Consider the following 23,521-nt stretch of genomic DNA (forward strand, 5'->3'; position numbering starts at 1 on the left):
GCTGCTTCTTTCAGCACCTCTGTGACACGACCGTGTACGTGTAGGCGATGACGAGACGCGTAACAAAATATCACATTATTTCAATGTTAAGGCGTTTCCAGGGGACGAAGAGGTGAAGCTGGGTGTGTCCTGCCGTGGAAACGTTGGCGTACATATAGGGTTGTCGCCGCGGCCGTCCTCCAGTTCCAAGGCTGCTCTCACCTTGTGTGCGGCGGGTTTCGTCCAGAAAGTTGAGTGCTGACTCAACACGTTATGTCTGTTTACTTATACAAGCGCTTGTCATGTTGTAAGACAGTGTCCATGTGTGTGCACAGAGTGAGACACAGTTGCAAATTTATGCTCTAGCGTATAATTGTATAGTATCGATGTGTATTCACAACTGCAGATAGGGCTGCGGGATCTGGGACAGATTCCATCGTAATGGACGTGCTTACAGGTCCGTGTCGGTGTGGCAGGACGCACCAGCCGGAGTAGGGCAGTTATTCGTTTGCCAAACTGCGTGCTTGCTGGGGAGTCGTGTGCCAAAAAAGGGATATAAAATTCTTAAAGCAAAAAACGAAGAGGGGATGAGTCCCTGAGGAACGTACAAGTCAACATATAGTGCTTCTATGGAAAAAGACCCTGGACTCCGCCCTCGTGCTTTCTTCGTGTGCGTGCTTGTGTGAAAAGTCTTTCCATAAAAATAATCGATCCTCCTCTTCCTCGATCACATGTGTGTTTTTGACTTCCGGGGCTCCTGTCAGGCGAGATCTATTCTGGAGGCAAGTACTTGAGGTGACATAAATTCTTTTCCCCAGTCCTGATTTCCGAGATCAGGATTGACCTGCTGCAGAGATGACACTAGGCAACCCGGATATTGATGAAAGGGGCGCGTGTCCACCTGAGGACAGGCACCAGTTGAAGCGTCGCCTCTTTGTTTGGCAGGGGAAATATGCAAAGTAACATGGTGTCGAATTGCCCCAGGGGTTCCTACTTATTGTCAGCCCGGTCTCACAGATCGCCCGGCAACTCCAGACGACTCGAATAAGATTACCGAATGTATAGCTGTCTACGTACGAGTTGTGTTAGTGGAGTATTTCGCCGCTCTATCTTTATCATCAAAGAACTACATTGAGAGGATAACTTACCATCCCCAACGGGAAGTGAAAACGATGGCTGATCCGACGCTCGCCTCTTGGTTTGCTTGTGCACCCAGCTGCCTTCCCCGTGTCTCTATATTATGCATCAGGTATGCGCATCTCGAAACATGTTTCAAGTGCATTGACATACATGTGAATTCACTGCCTTGTTACGCGTGTTGGTTCCCGGTCTACAAAATTTCTCGTTCGTGAAACACGTCCCTCTGTATGGATTCAAATATGGAACTATACTGTGACGGACTTCAGGCATCTTTCTCGCCTGTTCCTAAATGGATTGCTCCAGCGGTGTGCAAAAGTGCGAGTCTGTGAACCTATCCTCATTCGAAAAACTAGTTCTTTTCCCTCAGTTCAGGTTTATCCATCTGGCTGTCTATCCTACACTTCCCTGAACCGTCAGTTCGCGTGTCGACTCTTGCGTCAGCAAGGATTGACGAAGGCAACCAGGAAATCGCCGTTCTTCTTTCCTTAAACCACGCGGGAAGCAGCGACACCCACGATATAAATGGGGCGTGCGTGGAAGGGAAAGGTAGTTGACGCATCTGAGACTTGACGGTGCGAATGAAGTGCTTGACACGGAAAACGGGAATCTCCCCGTAAAAAGCGTTTGTAACCGCAGGAAAACGGCAGCTACGCAGTGGAATAACGTAGGGCTTTCGCCTTTTCCCGACAGTCAGAACAGTTGCACGGTACGGCGCTTTGACAAAAAGGCAATGAGAAGGCTGAGTGTTCTTCTGAGGGGACTCCAGCACTGTATGCGCTCACCAATGACGCGGAGCCGACTAAAAAACTCTGATCACATGGAATGAACACGTGAAAAAGCAGAATGCGGTGTCTCCTTTCTCTCCACTGCAGGTCATGTGCATTGTACACAGAGAAAAAGTTGGTTTTCTTCCAGTAATTTGGCCTGTTGGGAAGGCGGGATAGCACTGTCACAAGCATGAAAAGAGGTGGCTTAGAAACCGACAGAGGAAAACGGCCAATCCGGCGGCCTCCCCGTGACAAAACTTTTGTGCCAACCACTCGGTCCACCGCCACAGAAAAAAGTTCTGTGATGAGCGTTGCATACGCTGCAACTGTAAAACCTAAAACACATCGGCGAGGGGATCCCGCGCCGCCGTGAGACTCGCGGTAGGACACTACCGACGCCTTACCAAGCACCACTCAGAGGCTTTCTGAAACACCCCCGGGCTCTCTGGATCAGTTCCTCTTCCAAAAACTGGTACGGACACAGAGTTTCCTTGATCCACGCCGGCACTGTTTCGGATACTTATTATCGTGACACACCGTCAAGCAACTCAGGAGCGGCACGATGAATCCTTCTATTCACTTCCTTGGTAAAGTGCTCTTAGCATGCCGGCCATGAAAAGCACACTAGAACTTGGATCTGGTGAAACGCCGGTCTCGATTTCTGCTCGACTTGCCTCTCTTTTGCCGTGCTCCTCCAACCTTTCACCTAGCGTTGCCTTTCGTTTCACAGTGACAAAAAGCGAGTTAATCGCCCTCGTCCTTCGCTTTTCCACCCTTCGCTTTCACCTGCTTGCTACACAGCCTAGTGACATTGTAGCCTGAGTACACAGCTGGAGCAACCTGTTGCCCCAAGCTTTGTTATTTCCATTTTTCAGGAGCCAGTGCTATCTGCATATATGCTGACTTCAAAGTTTGTGTCGTATCCGCTAGCAAAAAACAGTGACGCTTCATACATGCAATCCCTTCGCCTTTCGAACTGCTGCATGCGTGTGTCGTCTCTTATTTAAGGAGAAACATGACAAAGATAACTAGCGCGATGACCCCCGCTACGGTCATCCAGACACCCGTCCATTTCAGGCCACTCATAATGGCACTGCTGGCGGCTCCAACAGTCTCTTCAATTTGCTGCCAGTCGATGTAGGTTCGGTTGGTCGTCACAGCCGGCAAGAATGGATCCCGATTAGGCTCGTCTCTCCCATTGCCCACAGGTGTATATTCCGCTTCTTCTCGGGGGAGGATGGAGGCTTCAATCTCAATCGATCCCCGCAACTTGCCTTTGTGGGCTGGGTGGGAACAACGCACCCACATTCTGAAGCGCATAATCCACACCGAAAAAGTTACAGCAGAAACGTAAGGGTCTTCGAAAACCACTCACAAAACGCTACCAAAGCGAGTGTGTCTGTTAAGGGCATTTGCTCCAGACCAGTCACACAAATTGATTCCTCTTACCAAACTTCTGCTGCACAGTGTCAACATGGCGCATGCACATATGTTTTCAGATATATACGTATATACTTATATATATAGTACATATTTGTCTGCGCCGGGGGACGGACGGAAGTGGTCACATTGTGCTTGAATGCATACGAGCCGCTGCTGCCGCAGGCGGTGTCTCTGTGAGGCCCCATCGATCGCTTGCTGTACCTGGGAACCCTGTAGTGTTGTTGGCGCTTTCTGGCTCTGAAGAAGTCGGCTGTCAAGTCAAAGTTTGCCTCGCCAATTGGCTCTGTGGACGACAGGAGGGCATAGTTCCAAATCTGGAGCTTCAGCACGGGAATTTGCGCTGGAATCAAGACGTCAAACACCATTCGCCAGTTGTACACCGCAGTCCCATCTGTGCTGTTGTAGTGTGTGTCCGTGTCCTTGATAATCTCCGAGGACTCTTCGAGTTGATAGATTGAGCGGACAAACAAGGAAATCGACGAATTGTCGTCGAGAGGCACCGCCTTCACACGCCAAATGACAACCTGAGAAGGCGGGAGCGCAGGAAACAAGGCAACACCCAGCAAAAGCGAGAACAGATCAACCCAACTTGGAAACGCGCGGGTGCCTCTACACACACGTCCGGTTCACTCCCTGTGGAGTCTTTTTTTGGAGGCCGCCGCGTCAACTACCGTTTCCGCCGCTAAAAATCGATCGTCCATCGTCCCGGCACACCATATCGCCACGAAAGCCTGCTATGAACATGGGGAGGCCCCGAGAGAAATACCACACAGGCCTCGAATTGCCTCGATGGACATCGCCTTAACGTCGTTTTCTTTTCCTTTTCCTCTCTTCTCTCTGATCGTTTCCCCTCTTTCGTCTTACCCTAAGTTGATATTCATCAGCTTCCGCACTCGCCAGGGTGTACGGCGGGTGGAGCTGGGCGTATTCGGCACGCATGATTTCGAAGAATCCTCGCAGCGTGCCGTGGGATACTGTGCTTCCTTCGTTTTTCAGAGTCCTATAACAGACAATCAGACCAGAAGGTGCTCAGTTGCCAGAGGGCGGCTAACCGGGGAAACGCGGACGCCCAAACGCGTCAATTGACCGAGCGTTTCCCTCCAGTCTAACAACACACAGCACGTGGAGCATACATAAATATTCTATATACATATATATTATATATTAGATATACTGTATATTATATATACATTATATATAAATATATTATGTAATTGGACGCACGGGCATCTATCTGTTCCCAATTTCACGGTGTATCTGTTCTGTGCTTGCCCTGCAGTAAAAACGGCGAGCGGCTTCCATCGCCCCCGCCCACCTGGGGACAGCCCTTAGAGACCCAAACCCGCGTCTACCTGGGACTCTGCCTCATACTCTGATTGCCCGTCTTCAGTGTACGCTCCAGCGTGAGGCCGATACGTGAGGTATCTGGGTTTTCCTGCCCCCAGACTTGCGTCTGTTTCCACTGTAGGCCCCTTTCCCCCCCCCCCCCCCCCGGTTTCCGCTCTTCATTTCTTTCGCTGTTGTGTGTCTCGGCCTGTGGCGACAAAAAAACGAGACTCGCCCCCGCTCTACCGATGAGCCTCTCCTGCTTTGTTCTACGCGGAGTACCTCAACTCAATGGGCGTCGACTCCTCAATGACCATCTGCTCCACCTTTCTGTTGAAAAATCGATCCTCAACGTCCAAGTGCGTCCGGCCAATGCACTCATCGGTGAGACGCCCCATATTCATGACGGCAATCTACAAAGGATGTACAGGAGACAGAGAGAGTGATCTTCACCTAAGAACAAAAATGACGGCCTCAAGCCCGGTAAAACAAAACGGCCTATTCATATATATATATATATACGCATACCTATATAGGTCTAGAAGTAGAATTCACATAAGTATAGCTACGAATAGGAATACATCTGTGTGCGTGCTTCTGCGTGCCCAGGTGTATGTCCACCGATGCAAATATGAGCTTATCTCGGCGTGCTGAGAGACGGTGAGCTGTGCGGGGGAAGGGATCTTGCCTGTACAATCGAGTTCTCTGGCAAAGAGCAGGCGAGAGTGTAGCATCGATTGAATTCGGGTTTGAAGCCTTGTTTCTTCGTGTAGCCGGTGTCGCGAATATTGTAAGAGAGCCCTCCTGGCAAGGTTGTGGCGTTCTCGCTGTCTTGAATCCACACGTAGGTCTGGATGTCTGAAGCGCCCGACGGGGGGACGAGACCACGCGCCGCCAGGACGTAGGCTCTGACAACCAAGTCTCTCGTCGCTGAACGAAGCAGGGAACACAAATAGGGCATGCCCCGGACCAGCGAAAAGAAACATACCCTCACGCAGACGAACGGACACCAACCGCAAAAACCAACAAATCGCAGGTGAAACATCACCCACCGAGCTCCAGAAATACAGCTATGTATATGTCTATCTATCTAGCTATCTATCTTTCTATCTATCTGTCTCTATCTATCTAGCCATATATATATATATATATATATATATATACGCATATGCATATATATATATATATATATATATCACGTATCAACGCGCCTCCATATCACAGATACGCGCGTATCTAGCTCCAACAGACGAAAGAGATTTTGTAGAGAGGTACATGGGGCGCATTGATTTTGAAACATAGCGCTTCCCGTGGGTTTCTGCGCATCTCCGCTTCTGCGTGTCTCTGTAGGCATGGAGCGTTTCGGCGGCGAACTCACAGTTGTATGTTTCGATCAGATTCTTGCAAACAGCATCCATTTCGGCTTCTTCGTCTTCGTCTGTCGACTGAAAAACCCGGCAGACGTACTTGAGGTACCCCACAGTCTCTGGGACTCCTGCATCAGTGGGCTGTGCACAACAGTCGAACGCGAGAGCCAAGAGGAGACACGTGAGGAGTCCGGGAGCGACAGAAGTCGGCCACGTCAGCAAAACCAGCGAGGAAACCTGCTAGATCCCGTGCAGCAAAGTTCCGCCGCTCCTTCAAAACGAGAGGAAGAGAGGCAACCGGGGGGGAAAAGATCGACACACTGCATCCCCGTGAGACCCGAGAAGTCACACAACACTGCCTTGAGCGCGGAAAAGTTGAGACGGTTTCTCTATACTTTTCCTCGTGCTTGGACGCTCTGCAGCAAACATGGATATGCAAAGTGTCCACGGGGATGCATATATATACTGCTACGTGCGAATACAGATATTCATATCGGCAGCGCGAAAGGAGATTCTTCAGTGAGCCTGAGAGGCACAGACGAGAAAGAAACAAGGAGGAAGAACAGGAGTCACCCCCCTGAACTGCTTAAAACAGCTAACCGTATTGAATTTCAGTTTCCTAAGGCATCAAAGTTATTCCACATTCCACATCGGTGAACAGAGAAGAAATACACGGGATAACGACCGCGCGCGCACATGTCGCTCACTCGAAAAATCGGCGTTCGGAGATAGGGAAGGTCGTCGACCGTGAAATCCGCCTCCAGTTCGTACGGCACTTCGTCCCGCGTCATCTCCTCGACCTCGTCTTCGTCCATCTGAGAAAACGAACCTTTGACAGAGACTGGCAAGACTCTGCATGCGCTCCGGAATGAAGATAACTGGCTTCTAGGGTCGAAGAACAGGAACCATCCAGCGCAGGACATGAAACAGACGACTCTGTACACCACACGTTTTGTTTGGTGTATGCAAAGACGGGAAGGCGTCGCGGCTCAGAGTCTGTCACGAGGACTGTACACCGATGCCGTGTGTGCGCACGTGCTGGGCCGAGATTCAGGATGCGAAAAGAGGAAGTGTTTTCCCTTTTTCCCTCGCAATCGAAACTGTCTCTGCTGCTCTTCCACTTGTCGACCCTTCCTGCAGGGCTGCACAGACCTACTGTCTCCTCTTTCTTTTTCCCGCTTCTCGGCACCAAACGTCTCCCACGAAGGTCGCCGGGAAAAAAAGAGCCAGGGGCACGTTCGCCGGTTTCCACACATTGTATCCTCGAATCTGCTATTTCCTGTCGAAACACCTGTTTCCTTCCCTCCCGTTGCGTGTCTCCGTCTGGATCCTCTGCCCCACAGGTTCTCCGTCTCTCGCTCTTCCTGTCTGCTCCGTCCCCGTCTGTGGTTTCTGGTCTCATCCCTTTCGTCCCTTCTCGTTTCTCACATTTGTCAGCACGAAGTTCAGTTGATCGGGAGTGAATCCGTAAGATTCTTCGAATGGACTCGCAATGAGGGCGTCTCGCCTGTTGCCACCGTGCGCACCAAGAGGGGGACCCGGAAGGCCTGCAGCGTCGTCCGGCCTGTCCCCTGTTGCACTGTCTCCGAGTTTACTGGCGTCAGGTGCCTCTCCAGGCGGCGGAGTCCCATCGCCCTCAGAGGGGGGCGCGGGCGTCTCTGGCCCGCCGAACCCCGCGGGCGAGTTTCCTGGTGCGCGTCCTCGCTCGTCTTTGCTCACTGCGTCGCGGGAGAGTCGCGAAGTCTGCATCCGCGGAGCTACCTGGAAGGAGACGTAGTCGTCCGGTTCTTCGATCTTCATGTTTGCCATGTCGGGATCGTTGTACGGAATCGCCAGTTTCCGCGTTCTCTCCTGCACAAGACGAAGGCGAGAGGCAGCGGGAGGCAGATTCGGCGCGAGGGAGACGCGAAGAAATCGCAATTCCGGTGGGGGGAACGTTTGTGGTCTAAACGCAGAGAAAAAAGCTAGTGAGGAAGAAGATCGGTCGACTGGTGCAGAAGGCGCCAAACGGACACGCGAACGCCGGAACGAACCGAAGAAGAGAAGAGAAAACAGACATCGAGGCAGAGAAGAACTTTGGTCGACGGAAAGACGCAAAGTGAAGGCCTTACCGCAGCAAGCATCTCTTTCTTTTTCGTGGTGTCCTCGTCAAAGGAACCACCCGCGGTGCGCAGAGCCGAGCCCCCGTCTGCTGAGCGCTGCAAGCAAACAGAGCACGACAAACATAGGTTTCTCCCTTCTGTTCGTTTTCGCACACACAAATCTGAAGGACATGGAAAACACGCGCGCGACGTCGGACGAGGGAACAGCAACGGGGCGACGTACTCGGGCGTTTTCTGCGTCCTCAATGAGGACCTCCTCGAGCATCTGAAGGCGGAAGGTTTCCAGGCACTGCATGCACAGTGGCAGACACACAGGGAAGGCTTCAAACAGGAAAATGTCCCCGTGTCTATGTGCGTCGACGTACACATCGGACTACGCGACGCGAAATGCTGCTTGGGTTTGCATGCACGTCGCGGGCAGTCGAGTAGCCCATCCACACGTGCGGAGCTTCCTACGCGGTCACCTCCCGACGTCTCTATTGGTGGCCCGATTTACTAAAACATATCCGGAGTTTGCTGCATCTGCATATATCCATATGTCTACGTACCCAAACACCTACCTGCTGCCTACATATATATATATATATATACATATACATGTATGTATACATGTATACCTATATACAGATATGCATACGGTACGGGTACTTGAACGGATATACGGTCTTTGAGTCCTAGGTTCCGCAGTGGCACTAAAGATGCACGCATCGACATGGACCTCGACGGATACAGAGATGATACAGAAATGTGTCTCTGGGCAAGAAGCCGATGCGGCCGACGCGCCTCTTCTTCCAATCCCCTCCCATGCCTTCATTTCATTCTTCATTTGTTCCCTTGGTTTTCAATTTGCTGGCCGATGTGCGCTTCAGGTTTCGGCGACAATCCAGTTCTCCAGACTTCGGGCTTTTTCGCAGCGAGCGAAAAGACGTGAGTCGCAACGGCTGCTTACCTCCGTGCGCTCGCGAGCTTCCAACCAAGGGAGAAGTGGGTTGAGCGTGATGTACGCCATCCCGACGTCTACCATGGACTCGCCGCCAATTCCCTGCGTCCTGTCTTGGATCTTCACTTCCAGAAACGAGTGGTGCTGCATGCGCTTCGGCAACGACACCGACACCGTGAACTCCTCCAAGAAGTTCCAGTTTCCGCCTTCGCCCGTGCGGGGAGCAGACGACTGCTGAGACCAGAGCGGCTGCGCCGTGTCCTCGACATCGCGGCCAAAACAGACCTGTTGCATGCACGGAGAAAGGGACGGAAAGACAGAAAAGAGAGAACGGCACCACGTGGAGCGCGGAAAGGGGCGAAGAGAAGAGACTAAGGCTCAAAAAAACGTGGATCGCCCAGAAAAGAACCGGTATATCAGTAGGATGGAGGCGTGGGCCGTTTGGCTTTCCTCGGATCTCCGCCGCGTTCAACACAGTATCCCGCCGAGGAGCCAGAAACCACCATCGCCGTCCTTCGACCTCTCGAGCTGGCCCCACGTTTCCGTAGTCTCCCTCGTATCTCCATCTGCGCGCCAGGAACTGAATTGGGCTCTGCATCCGTCTGTATTTAGATGCATGCGGTAGAACAGACTTATGCACACCTCTACAAATACGGGTACGGAAATAAAGAGACGCGGTGAGATTGTGAGGCTGTGAGTCCACAAGGGAAAAATGGAGAATATCGGCAGACGATTTGTCGCTCCGCCTTTCGAAAGTGCACCTCTCTTCTCCACTGCAGAAGGCCGCTACCAAGCTTTATTAGCCAAGCATGCGCGTGCACGTGTACGTACGAGACGAATACACAGTCATACGTCATACGCTTCAGGAAACCTCACTCTGTATATATCGACAACATCAGCCAGATATACTTGTTGAAACGCTACCTAGAGATATCCATACACTTCTACAAATGAGAATATATATCTATATAGTATATATGAATGCCTATTCATGCCGGTGGCATGACATGCTTCTACCTTGTTTCATTCAACATACTAGCCTATCGCACCTCGGATCTATCGATAGACAACCACTTGGCGTGTGTATCTCCTCAATCCCCACCAGTCTCGGCGTTTTCCGGTTTTATGCCTCTTAAAGCGCGTTTCGCGCTGGCTGTCTCGTACCCGGAGTGCAGCGATCTAAAAAGTGCTGGGCGATCTGTCTTGCAGATCGCGAGGCGTTTTCGGCGCCGGCACGCCACTGTCTCTGTTTCGATGTGCAGTCGCCGTCCCCCCTGTTTTCCATTCCCGCCCCTCTGTTCTCGCCTCCCTTCTGTTCTGGCCCCGCCCTTCTGTTTCCGCCCCGCCTTTCTTTTCTCACCGTCACAAAAGGCTGTGTCAGAGGCTTGAAGAGACGGACGCCGACGAGGAAAAGACGAATGTTTCCTTCCTTGGTCGACGGCCGGATATCGTCAAAGAACGGGTAAGTGTCGTCCTCTGCCTTCTCAGCAGGGACCAGCTCAAAGGCGACAAGCACGCGCGCCTTGCACCGCGGGTACGCTTTCGAGTGGAGCGGCAGCCACACAGGCGCTTTCTTCCACTCTTTCGGAACTTTTTGAATGGGGTATCTGCCGACGCACAGGCAGACACAACGCGCGGTTGCGAAAAACCGAGAAATTCTCTTGACCGAGTCGAACTGGTCTCGATCGGCAACAGCCGCACACAAAGGGACGCCTTTATCTGGAAAAGGAAAGACCAAAAACGGCGCGCGCGGACAAAAAACCGCTTGAACGCGTGTCTCGCAAGTGGTGAATAAGCGCCTTTTGCACGAGACGTCGACCGTAAAATGATCCAATAAGATATACCGATGGGTGCAGGCGTGGAAACCCAAGAGAATCGACGCATGCACAGTGCGAGCCGCATGCAGCGAGTCAGAGACCACGTCAAAAATCTCACCGCCTGTAAACGATTTTTAGCATCATACTCTTCATATATATACATGCATAGAGGCACACACATAGAAACATATCTGCATATATATATATATATATATATAGAGAGAGAGAGAGAGACCTGGAGATGGATAGCTCGATATACGGATACGGAGGAACATGTGCATGTGCGTTCACAGGCGATCCAACGTGTGCGAACCCTACGGCACGGAACCTACTGCACGGAACCGAGGACGACGTCTGAAGAGAGGATTGAATTCGATTCGGAGATGACCTCAACCTAGACACAAAGACACCAAACAACAACACTGAAATCCTCAGGTTTGTCATAGGCAAAAGAAAAGTCAGACGTTCGCGATGTCATGCTCATTCGGGGCTTCGGGAATGCGGTAGCGGAAAAGCATCCCTACATCTCTAGCGGCCCCTCCACAGACATAACATACAAAGGCATACAATATATATATATATATATATATCAATTATATAAATGTATACACCAGTGCGGATTTATATAAATAAGCATACCTGTGTACATGAATAAATATAGAGAAGTACAGTTTTGCTTGGCAAAGGCGCTTGCACCCTTTGATTTGGGAGCGGGCCCAGGAACTTACGTTGATATCTGGGGCAAGACTGATGTTTTCTGGGAGGCGAATTTCGATCTCGTACGCTTCGTAGTAGGACGGGTTGAGTGTCTGCCGAATGGTTGAGGTCCGTAGCGTTTTGCTGGCGAGTTCAACCTAAGCGGAAACGCAGTTGCCGACGGCATGCCCGCCTCGCCTTTGTTCCCCCCGAAAGATAAGTTGTTCCTTATGAAAGAAAGACCACAATCCTCTCTGTTCATGGCCGCACAACCACGAACACGCGATGCCAGCACACCAACTTCACGTCTGTCGGAGTCTTTCTCCTATCTTCCCCATTTTTTTTCCTTCGAAACAACGCCACACAGAGGCCCAAGAAAGCGCCCAAGCTCTGCTGCAGATTGCCCCCCAAAAAGCCGCCTCTCCACGCATGCACACATCTTTTTTGTGCGCCAACACCGGCTCTACGCTGTACGGACAGTTTTTTATCGCCGTATTTTCCCCGTCGACTGAGAAAAGAGCCTCTCGTGCTTCCTTTTTCCCCCCAGCAGGGTTGTTGCGGATCCAGGGGTTTCGGGGCTAGAAACCGCGGAGTGCGACTGCGAAGCTGCCCTGATCTCGAGGCGGCGGGGCTGCCCCCTCTGTCCACCTCGTAGTATATACTCCCCAGAAAAAGCTTGTACAAAAAACTTTCGTTGATGCTTCTGTCTCTTTCTCTCGCGTGCTCTGAAGATGCGGAGCAAAAACTTGATCGCGTCAAGGATTATGAATTCCTTCTCTACGATATCTCGGCAGATAATTTGAGATTTTGGAAGCCAAAACCGCTCAGACAACGCGCTAAGATAAGCAAAGATAATACAAATGTTGAACGCTACCCCCTTCCAAAGCGATTTCCTGGAAACCCCTAAAACTGCTGGTGTGCTTGGCATGCAGTCTCTGCTTTACGCGCATCACGTCGAGGCCCCTTGGATACGTTTTTCCTCACGGGTCGCCTTCAAACATCTATCGCATCGGCCCTGAGACAAGCGAGAGGCAGCTGCTTGCGTTCCTGCCTCAGCCACAAAGCGGCCACAGGAGGACCGAGGCGATTTTCTTCACGTTTGCGAGCTTTCGGGGGGTCGAATAGGCCCCGAAGAGCGAACCAAACACGAGAAGCAGCCGTCTCTGTCGGCGCCGACCGCTTTTCTGCGTCCTTGCGACTACGTGTACATCGCCCGGCATCCTCCAAAGAGCCTTTCCATGGAAGCGGAAACGCAGGACAGCAGGCGTTTCCAGTTTGCGAAAGATACCTCGCAGGACGCAACCTCACCTGGATGTAGGGATCCGGGAAACTGTTGTAGCCGACCGCTGGAAGATGCAGGCCCTCGTAGATGAGTGCGCGGAAGTAGAACCTGGAAAGACGCGCCGAGGAAGAGAGGACGGAAGACAAAAAATCCAGTCTTCTCTGCAGATTTTCTGTACCCTTTCTTGCCGCATTGCCTTGCTCCCCCTCTATGCGTCATACAACTTTGTATCATAAATAACGCGAAAACGCTCAAGACGCACCTATCTGAACACACACACTTATCTGTCTTTTATCATTAGATATACATGCTCTACTATATACATCTAACGCAAAATGTATAAGAAAACAGATAGAAAGGTCGACAGGCAGAGATAGACATGTAGATAGGTTACACTTGAGATACAGATCGACCGGTAGGTACACACAGGTTTACAAATACGCATTTGTGGATGGTGTGTCTTCTGGTGGTTGGCGGGTTGGCTTGGCTTTTTGAATACCTGCCTAGCTTGTACTCGAGGCGGGGTGAGCGTTGCTTTCCAGCTTTGAGGGGGAACATTTCCATGCCGAGCAGGACAGAAAACATTTCGGTGCCGGATCCATCGAGGGAGCGCAGGCTGTACCACTGCGGTTTCCCGTTTTGGAACTGCTTCGAATCGTAGGGGATGCGGACCCACGCGATGCGCGTCCACGGAACCTCCACAGGCTCAGACGCGCTAGGAGCTGCCATGGGGCCGCCCCACCCCGTGAACCAGTTCGAGATGTCGGCGATCCCTGTCGCCACGCTCGTCGGCGGTGGCGAACACACGTACATCATCACGTCCCAAACCTGGACCTCGTCCACTGAAAAAGACAAACAGATGCAGCAGCAGAGAAGGCCACAAACACGGGGGCGCTATTTTTTAGCGACGGTTAGGGTTTGGTGGGGGAAACAAGGCACGGCGAGGTGCGCAAGTGCAACGGAGGAAAAGGGAGTGGGGGGGAGAGGCAACGCGGCGACAGAGGACATACTCTCGTGAAGAGGCGCAGAGACACGAACACTGCCGCATGGAAGGATGTCTTGTGTCAGTACGGAGAGGAAGCGTTGAAGCCAAGTGCAATCTTCCTGCACGTGTTCCTCGATCTCCGCCGACCGCGGTCGCGCCTTCCTCTCTTTCGCGCTTCTCGCAGGGTCCACACAGCCTGTCTGTCTTTCGCTTCCGGCTCGGCGTCTCACCTGGAGCGTAGATTTTCATCTCAGGCAGCCGTCCGAAAGTGTCTCCAATCACGTAAGTCCCCAGGGCATTCGCATCGAGAGGAGCAGTCTTGATCAAATGAGGACCAAAGGCGATCTCAATCATTAGCTGGGACGTGTACCCTGAGGCGCTTGTCATTTCGTACAAGTCCAGCCACCACACACACTCCTGAAAACACAAAAGGAAAACAAATAACACTTTTCGCCTCAACACGTGTCCTCACATCTCCATCAAGGACACAATTCACATAGACATAGATATACAGATATAGACATATATAGGCATATACAGATATATACGGATATCACCTCCAGTCGCGTAGGTATCGACATGAGCACCTCCACATATATATATATATATAGACTCTCCTGTTCGGCAAATGGGGTACACTCTTCTTCTCTGCATGGAGAAAGGGCAATGGAATTGTGCATGTATTCCGTACCTGAGTAACGGGTTCGGGGATGGGCCGTGCCGAACGAACACCGAGAGGAAGTGGCGTTTGCACTTTGGCCGCCGACGCGCTCAACAAGATTCTCCCCCCGTACGCGACGGGTTCTCGCAGTTCCGCGCTCGCCATCATATCCGTCACCGCTCCCAGGAGGCCTGCGCAAATGTGAAAAACAAACGAAACGCCTGGAAAGGCTGGAAACAAGAAACTAAGGGACGCCTAGGGCGGCAGCCGAGCAAGAGACAACTGCATGCAGGCGCTTTCTGAAGTCTCGAGAATGCAACCCGAAGCGTCCGGATCCGACTCCAGACAGGACACACGGCGCATTTGGTTTGAAGGACAATCTTAGGGCTGAAAGACACGGATTTTGTCCACGAACCACAAGCATGTTCGCCCCCGCGTTTTCTTCAGGTGTCCAGACCCTGACAACTCCGCATCGCAGTGGCAAATGGGGCATCCACCAGACAGGCAACGTTGCACGCGCTCTTTCTCTCGACTTTCCGCGTCTCTCGGCCGTTTTTGCTCCTGGCTTCGCGGCCAACTCGCAGTTACCGTCGGCAGGCGGTCTCCAGTAGAAATTGAACCACCGCGGGGGCAAGTCGTTCTTGATCAGCTGGAAATAATCGAGAACGACCGTCCCCATGAGCGTCCCGGCGGCTGTCGCCGACGCTTGGCCGTTCCACAGCTCCACGAGGACGTTGCCATCGAAGCAGGGAACGCATGCAGGGATAGAAATGGAGGCGAGCCAGTCGGGATTCGAATCCGGGAGAGGCCGCGTCTGAAGCTCCGCTCCGCCGTGCTTCACCTGACACGAAAATGGGGAAGGAGCCTGGCAAAAGCAGCGTGGGCCACCGGACCTACACAAGTACTTCGACGTCCGGTCTTCAGACAACTCTACACACCCCACACACAGCATGCAGGGACAGCTGGATCAATCCGCTCAGACAAGCATATACATACGCATTTAGGTATGAAATACATGCAGATACATATACATATATATGTATATGGAAAGGGATGCCCAGGTCTCGCGATTCCTCTTGTCCCGCTCCCCCGCGATTGGATTCTAAGACGTGCCCATCTGCAGTTCGGGCCAGCCCAGTTCATGTGCACGTTTGCGAAGAACCGTATCTAACGGACCGCAGCCTCTCTCCTTAGCAAACGCGTATGCAGATCGGGAAGAGGCTCGTCGATACAGCCACAAACCGAACCGTGTAGGTGCCCCGTTCTTCCGGCTTTACACCATCATATTCCATATAGGCAAATGAAGCTATACACATATACATATATATGATATATACGTATATTTATATAGACACATCCGCATGTGTGTATTCGCATATCCATATACGTGTAAAGTTGTAGCTTTTTGGTCCCGTTGGCCTGTACCTTGACGTATGGTTCAAGAACAGTGGAGAACTGTCCTTGGACGCTAGGGATATCTTGTCCTTTGTAGATGTTGACTGAAAGACTGTAATGGGTCAACTTGACGTTGACATCTGTGCTCGTTCTTTCGCCCTCGTTGATAACGCACACAGTCTCGTCGACGACGGGCATGGCGTCGCCGGGTCCGAAGACGCCAACTGTGATGAGGAGGAGTCCCTGTCGGAGGGGGAAACGGAGACGGAGGCGACACGCCCAAATGGACGCGCGAGGCGAAGGCGGAGCACTTTCGCAGAGATGGAGGGAGACAGAGAGACGAGACAGAGAGATGAGACAGAGCGGGGAAAAGGGACACGGAAGGGAAGGAGAGCAAGCATGGAGACGGGCTTCGCATAACACACCGGGTTGAATGCTCTCCGACGCGCAGCATCAGAGAGGGGCGAAGCAAACCATGGGGTGGGGATGTGCGTCCACTTGGAGCGACACACTGGCGAGCGGGTCTTACCGTCTCATCCTGAGGCTGTTCCAAGTTGCGCAGCGTGACCCACTGGCGATAGATCCAGTGCTGACTCTTGGTGTAGATGTAGGCGAAACTAAAGACATATTTTCCGATCACCGCACTTTGCAAGCCGACGCCGCCGATAAGCATGTATTTGTGCAGCACAGCCACTTCGACGTAGCTCCTCGCGAATTCATCAGGTGTCAGGTAGGCAGTAAAGTTGAAGGAGGTGTTGAACGTCGCCGAAACCACCTGCGTCTTTTGGATGGTGGACTTGGTCACGCCGTTCACTGTGACCTCAATGTACGGATTCGGGACAATCTCTTTCTCGCCCGCAGCCTCTCGGAAGGACAAATCCTTCACCTCGTGCAAGTCCACCTTGATGTTGTACTGAATAGCCTTCGCCGCCATCTTGCCAAAAACGCCGCGGGAGAACGAGAAAAGAACAGGGAAACCCAAAAAGAAAGAGACTGCTGGAGACGAAGACGAAACAAAAAAGCGAGGAAAAGAGAGAGAAAGAGAAAGAGAGAGGAAGAGGAAGGGGAAGAGAAAGGAGAAGAGGGAGTAGAGGCGAGGGTGAGAAGTCAAGGTCGACGTCGACAGACGCACGACGGCGAAGGCGAAGCAGGGCTCTTGGGCAGAGCACTACGGCGAGATTCGCGAAACCACATATAGGCCGACACGAGAGACGGACACAGATTGAAAACAAAGAGAGCCTGCAAATAAGATGCGAGGTGAATAGGGGGATTGAATGAGACAGGAAAGAAGCACCGCGGAGGACGTGGATCAGGATGAGATGAAGGCAGATGAAAGACGAGAAAGTAGGCGGACACGCGGAGACGAAATGGGGCGACGGATGCTACTCCGGTGCGAGGGGAGGATGGGAGTCACAGACAAGTCGATGGTACGTTCCACAGCCGAGCAGCACATGACACATGCCCGAGACAGGAATACAATAGACTGGGTGTTTTGTGAAAAAACCGACACACTTCCTGTTTGAAAGAAGAGGTTGTCCGGGGGGAGGGGGAGGTCCGAGGCATGCCTCCCCATCACGCCCCCCCTCCTTGTTTCCCTTCCACCCGACTGAGAAGAGGGGAAATCGCAACAGACGTATCAGGAAAGGCCGAAATCGTCGCGGACAAAGGCGCACGAGAGCGTCAAGGAGAACAAGAAACTGCGTCAGAGCGCGTTCTTGCCGAAACATCCACAGCGCACACGGACGGCAGGAGAACTGTCACGAAGAGACAAGAGACAAAAAACGGAGAGCTCGTAGAGTTGAACACAAAAGAACGGATGATCTGTCCCTGATGCAGCAGCAGAAACTCAGCATTTGGGGTCCTTCAAATGTGAAGGCATTTCGGTGACAAAAATCCAGAAGACAGAAAACTACGAGAAATACGGTTACAAAAGGCTAGGACTCGTCGTTCAACATTCGTGCGGACGCCTCCAACGAGTTCCCTGTCACAAGAGAGGCGGGCGGAGAGAGGGCCCTGTGAAGCGCAGTGAAAATTCACTGAGACGCCCGTAGTCATGCGTCCTAAGGTGGGGAGAAAGAAAAGATCTGACGACAGAAAGGCAACAGAGCAAACAACAAACTAAACGACGGAAAGAAAAGGTGAGACGCAGAGAGGGACCCGAAGCGACAAGAAAGCGGGACAGGAGGCAAAGGGACTGGAAAAAAACTCGAGGGTGAGGGAACAATAGCGAGGGAGAGACAGGCTACGTAATGCGAGAGGGGAAACAAAGACGCGCAGATGACGAAAAACGGGAAACAGGAAAGAAAGAAGAACGGCACGAGAAACAGGCGCTCGAGAAGGCAAGCGAGAGACTCGAAATGGCAGGCCCGAGAGAAGCCGTGGAGACAGGAGCGGAACCGTGCAACGAAACTGCGCCGGGAAAAACGAGGTGGGCCGATGCAACAAATGGATGGGCAGTTTAAAGTGCGGAAAAGCAGACGGGCAAGCAGAGGAAGAAAAACTTCAAGAGTCCCGGTAATTCTCTCTGCTGCGCCCGCCGAGGCCGGACTAGCGGGGCCGGCGAAGCCATGTTGACAAAGGCTTCTTTAACATTAGCGGAAACGAAGGACCACCATCGGGCTGTCTGTACACCGCAGACGGCCAGCTCTGAAGAAGACCAGCGCAAAGTGCAGAGAAAATCTGTAAAGAAAAAAGCGCTCGACACGCCAGCGAGCCGGATCAGCATGCAGGTGACCCACCACGGATTCAAATGCAGAGAAGAGGAAAACAGGCACGGAAAGAAAAGCAGCTTCTCCTCGAAGGGGGCCGAAGAAGCGTACAAATTAGAAGACGAAAGCTGAAAATGCAGGTCTCCTAGGATACACCAGACGACACAGAAGTTAGCTGGCGTAACTTTGGGCACCCTCCATGGTGCAGCGGCGAGTGCGGCCCCAACGATGTTGGAGGCGACGGGAAGGCAACAGTTTCGCAGATTACATCAGGGACACGCTGAGTAGAACGCAAGTCCCTCACTACAACGAGAACCTCCTTAGCGTACTAGTGACCTCATGAAGACGTGCAGAAGCAAAAAGCCGGCTGGGGCCCAAAATGCAGGGGGGAATAACACAAAAGAACTAACTGGAAGTTCCAAGCCCCGTTCCAGAAGGCTCGAAATGGTGGCCGGGTTCGAGACACACTTTCTCTCAAGTTTCGGAGGGGACCGTTGGAAATTCGGAAAAAGTTCCACGCCTTTGGAACGTGTGCCCTGTTCATTCAGTTCGTAAATCCCTTAAAGCTTCGTTCACCGGAACAACGCTGCAAAGAAAAGCTCAGAAGTTGCGGTAGAAAATACGATGTACGATCTGGATGGGGACCCGAGTCAACGCTGGACGTCGGGCTGGGTGCATGTGCAGCGTGTCAGACGAAAAGAAATCGTGCAGCACAGTCTGTGTCCCAGCGGTGCGATGCAACCGTATCTCGTTGCTTTTTCCTTCCATTATCTTGTTTGGAGTGTTCAGTTATGCCGTAAAGAAGAGTGGTGGTAGAGCTCGACCCAGTGCATCCGCCCTGTCTGCTCGTTAGCGACGGTGCGGTTGTGTGAACAGGCTAAGAGCATTTCTCCCTCTGAAAGGGCATCGCCGTCTCGTCGATGTAACTGCCAGGGTACCGTTTGCGTAAAGATCAGCTTTCAGAAGCAGAGGCGTGTACACCCCTAGTGCTGAAGGGGTGTACAGTGCTAAGCTGTCATCGATTAGCTGCTGGTTCGTTTTGAAGTTCAGTGTCGCGGTTGCTTGGCAAGGTGAGCTAGAAGTGGTATGCGATCGAAATAAGCAGCACCCGGATGTACTGTTTAGCTGCCGGCACGGTCACAATACTGGCGACTACAGGATGGGGCGTGACGCCTAGACAGCAACTTGCAGGCAACAGCGACACATTCCAACTTGCAAAGTCCGACAGGGCGAACACATAAAAGCGGAGTTCTCCAAATGGAAACAGTAAAGCTGCTACACACGTATCTCTGCATGCGGTCAGCTGCATGGAAAATATTACAGTTCGCAGCAAACAACAACCGTCGCTGGGCCTTCCACTGTTGCCACTGTACGGGATGTTCGAGTAGGGTGGGGTGCGGCCGTGTTGTGAATCCACACTGTTCTTTTCGAACAGCCGAAGCCACTGTCACGGGCAATTATTGCGACTGAGGTGAATGCGGATCCTGAGCTTCGAAGTTCCCCAGGGTTTAACCGACTGGCAGCACTGCTGCTGGGTCTGTTGTAGTCATTGAGATCTACCAAGTGGCACTGGCAACCACGTCGTGCCTTTCAGAGCAAACTCGCTTCGTAACAACCGGTTGAAAACAATGCCATCGGACTCGCGCGACAGCACAGAAAGCTCCAGCGTTAGTTCATGATGTTACTACAAGTCACGTTTTACTCCACTCCCAGCAAAATACGGGAAGATGAAGACACGTAAGGGTCTTTTCCTTCACTTCATGACACGGGCTGCTCTTAATGCTGCTCCCCTAGCGAGACACGCAAACGTTAATCACAAAACAAAGCAAAATCGTGATGCGACTGGCTGAAAAGTTTTTTCCGTGTTTGAATTCTTATCCAGGTTAGCATTTTCGGAGCGCAATCTTGTGGACACTGGGAGCGCACATTTTTGTGGTTTCGCAACTGGCCGAGCAGACAAACTTCTCGCATTTCGAGCAAACGAACTAGTTGCACTGGCGAGTGTTTCATCTGGGCAGGTCCTCCGCGTGCTTTTGGGTTGGAAACCGATGGATATGTCGCGATAAATGCTCCACGAATAACGGGATTTTCAGCACAAATAGATGCGGTATTCGTCTGCGTTTCTTGGTCTCAGATATCATTGATGATGTAAGGGAACTCTTGTCTTGGGTGACACCATCCTTGAAAAAGCTTCTGGGCGGTGGCCCTAACTTTTGATGAGACGGAATGAATCTTTGGACGGCCGCAGAAAACTATGTGCCGACATTTGGCGCGAGCGGCGAAACATCAGCTTCTTCACTCAAGACAATGAATTCTCTTGACTTCATCTGTGTGCTGGCTCTCCTCTTGTTTTACCTGCCCTGCGCTCCGCCTCCTCCGCTAGCGGATGAGGATGCAGGGGGCGCTTCTGCATATGAAAAGCCGACAAAAAAGGCGGTGGTGCACGGACTTGGTAGCTTTAACGAACATGAGTCATTAAGGTTAGGCATGATATAGCTCAGCTGCTTGGACCTGCCTTTCCTGTGATGCTGTAGTTAAATGCAGCGCTGTTGCAACGAAACCTCAAGTTTGCGACTCTTGTCGCTAAAACGTGCACACCTCGGACAGCGGCAGAAAAAGGTTCTGTTTCCAGAAAAGCTGCCTGTTTTTAATGCTCTTACGGCTGTTCTTCAGCAGGATAAAGACTTGGGACACCATATACAAGTCTCGAACGTACCTTTGTCTCTCTTGTCTGAAACATCAGTTAGAGCAGTAAACGTCCCGTCGCTCTCGGCCACCAGCGCTGCACACCCGATTGTAACGCCACAGATGGTAGTCGCTTATTGGTGTTCGTAATGCTTCTGCCTTTTGCAGGAGTGTCACGAGCTGAACGTGAAACATGTAGGATACTGCAAACGCCACTGTCAAAAAGCACTTTTAAGACGACAGATCGGTGCCACCAAGGGTACCACGATAGCAATTGCGTCTTCCAGCTCCCGGGTCCCGCCTTCTCTTCTTACGTCCATGGTATCCTAGTCTCCTAAGAGCGTTAAATGTGACCCAGATTCGACCGAGTCGGAAAAAGATCTCAGTGGGTAAGTCCGCTTTCCTCACGAACTTGAAGCCATCAAACGCATAATCTGAATTGCAGTTCACAGAAGACTATCAGGTACTTCGAGAAGAAGCCGCGGTTTCGTAATTCGAGGTGGGTGAACACCTGGTACAGCTTGTGGCCGCTCTCAACATGCGAGAAGTTAAAGTTGTGTGAGGACATCAGCCGCCTCCGCAATGGTTTCCACGCAAACGTACCAGGATGCCCCTCTCAAGAAACCCCGTGCCCAGACCAGTGTCTTGGCCTGCTCCACGACACAAACAGCTAAGGCACAAGAGTTACGTTGCCAGCTGATTGCTCGCACCAGCAGCGGAGACCGCATTGGCTATTGCTCTTACCAGAAGATCCGCTTAGTTCTGTAGCTGAGGAGACAGACCAACATAGTAATGACCCCGTGATCATGGCGTATCAATGCTGTTCAGTAGGGTGACGCTGCCGCAGCAGTAGCACTGGTGACCCTCTTGCCGCGCCGCATTTTAATAACGTGCACGCTGAACTTCTGCGGCTACAAGAGTGTGAATGCGCATCTGTAGCCTTCATATATATGTGTAGCCCTTCTGAAACTGCCGATAGGGTGATCCCTGGTTGCGAGAACTGCTCTCGCTCGGGTCACTCCGCGTTTTTGGTGTATTTCTGCAGTCACAGTCAGTTAGTGGTGGTCTACGCTTATGGCGAGGAAGATATGCAGTGAATACAGGTGTAACTATGTTGTTGCGGGCACCAAACAGCTCTGTTCAAAGGGTGGATGCCGCCTCGCGAAACTGGGATCAGGACTAATAATCGCTCATTTTGTGACTGCCCTGGTTTTCTGTAGCACTTACGTGCGTCCACATCCGCAAAGTTTGACCCTATGAGCATAGCATATGTGGGCACGCAAGAAAGTGCAGTCCGGTGTTTCTCAAGAGCGGCATCAACGGCATGAGCTAGTTGCCTCCAAAAAGCCACACTTGTTTTGCGCAGGCATTCTACACATATAGTTCTACCCGCTAGATTCGTAAGATCCAGGCCTCGCGTTTGCTACACAAGCGACTCCTCGGCAGTCAGAGTGAGGAGCACATTCGAAGACAGTAGCCAGGAACGCCAGGCGCAACAGGGCCCCACATAAGTGACCGGTACGTGATGCACGATGTGATGCTCTACCATCTACTCAATTTTGCCTCACCAGAAGAGTATAATCCATTGGCAAATATCCTCGCTGATCAAATAAGGACACAGGGCAAGTTAAGACTTCAACTACGAAACATCATGATGTATGTGCTTGAGCCAAACACTTATTCCGCTGATATGAACAGTGAAAAATAAGATCTGTTCGGAAACAAGTCAACTTATGGCCCTAGCCACCAACTATGTCCCGAAGAATAAATGCATTACAACTGTTCTAAGTGCCCCTTGTCAGAATCGCCATACGTATGGGTTCACATCAGCAAGTCTGTCACGTTCCCGTTATCAGGAACCAGCACGATCCTCTGTGTAGCCAGTGCTCAGGGAACATATACCCTACATTCGGAGAATATAACGCGGAGGACAAAGGAGATCGTTTGTCCTGGTGGAGCTGAAACACAACGAAGACAGCGGCAGACATGCAGCAACAGGCGTTGTCAGAGTGAAGGGAAGACTCGAAGCATTCGTGTTTCCTCTCTTCATTCTCTCATTGGCGATGGGATGTGATGTATCGAATGCCACGCCCGCCAGGTAAGCCAGGTTGCCGAAAAGTAGCTCTGTCTACTCTCATGTGGAGGCTACCTGACAGTAGCACAGCGGTAGCGTACCCTCCACAGGGTTCTCCAGATACGTCACTCTCCCCTCTAGAACCGTTAGCCCT

General features: G+C 51.8%; 1 protein-coding gene across 1 annotated transcript; it reads right to left on the reverse strand.

The window, feature by feature from the left end:
* Positions 1-2,885: 2,885 nt before the first annotated feature.
* On the reverse strand, positions 2,886-16,834 carry NCLIV_053770 (putative C2 domain-containing protein; the record flags this gene model as incomplete). Its single annotated transcript, XM_003884929.1, has 21 exons — positions 2,886-3,195; positions 3,531-3,853; positions 4,194-4,329; positions 4,938-5,068; positions 5,350-5,585; positions 6,034-6,163; positions 6,730-6,837; positions 7,451-7,873; positions 8,134-8,220; positions 8,348-8,413; positions 9,074-9,349; positions 10,425-10,671; positions 11,214-11,275; positions 11,610-11,735; positions 12,886-12,967; positions 13,359-13,701; positions 14,075-14,261; positions 14,536-14,696; positions 15,094-15,346; positions 15,931-16,143; positions 16,430-16,834. The coding sequence occupies 21 exons, from the start codon at positions 16,832-16,834 to the stop codon at positions 2,886-2,888; spliced, it is 4,305 nt and encodes a 1,434-aa protein (XP_003884978.1).
* Between the last annotated feature and the right edge of the window lie 6,687 nt (positions 16,835-23,521).

Source organism: Neospora caninum, chromosome XI (assembly GCF_000208865.1).
Source record: "Neospora caninum Liverpool complete genome, chromosome XI".
Taxonomy (NCBI): Eukaryota; Apicomplexa; class Conoidasida; order Eucoccidiorida; family Sarcocystidae; genus Neospora; species Neospora caninum.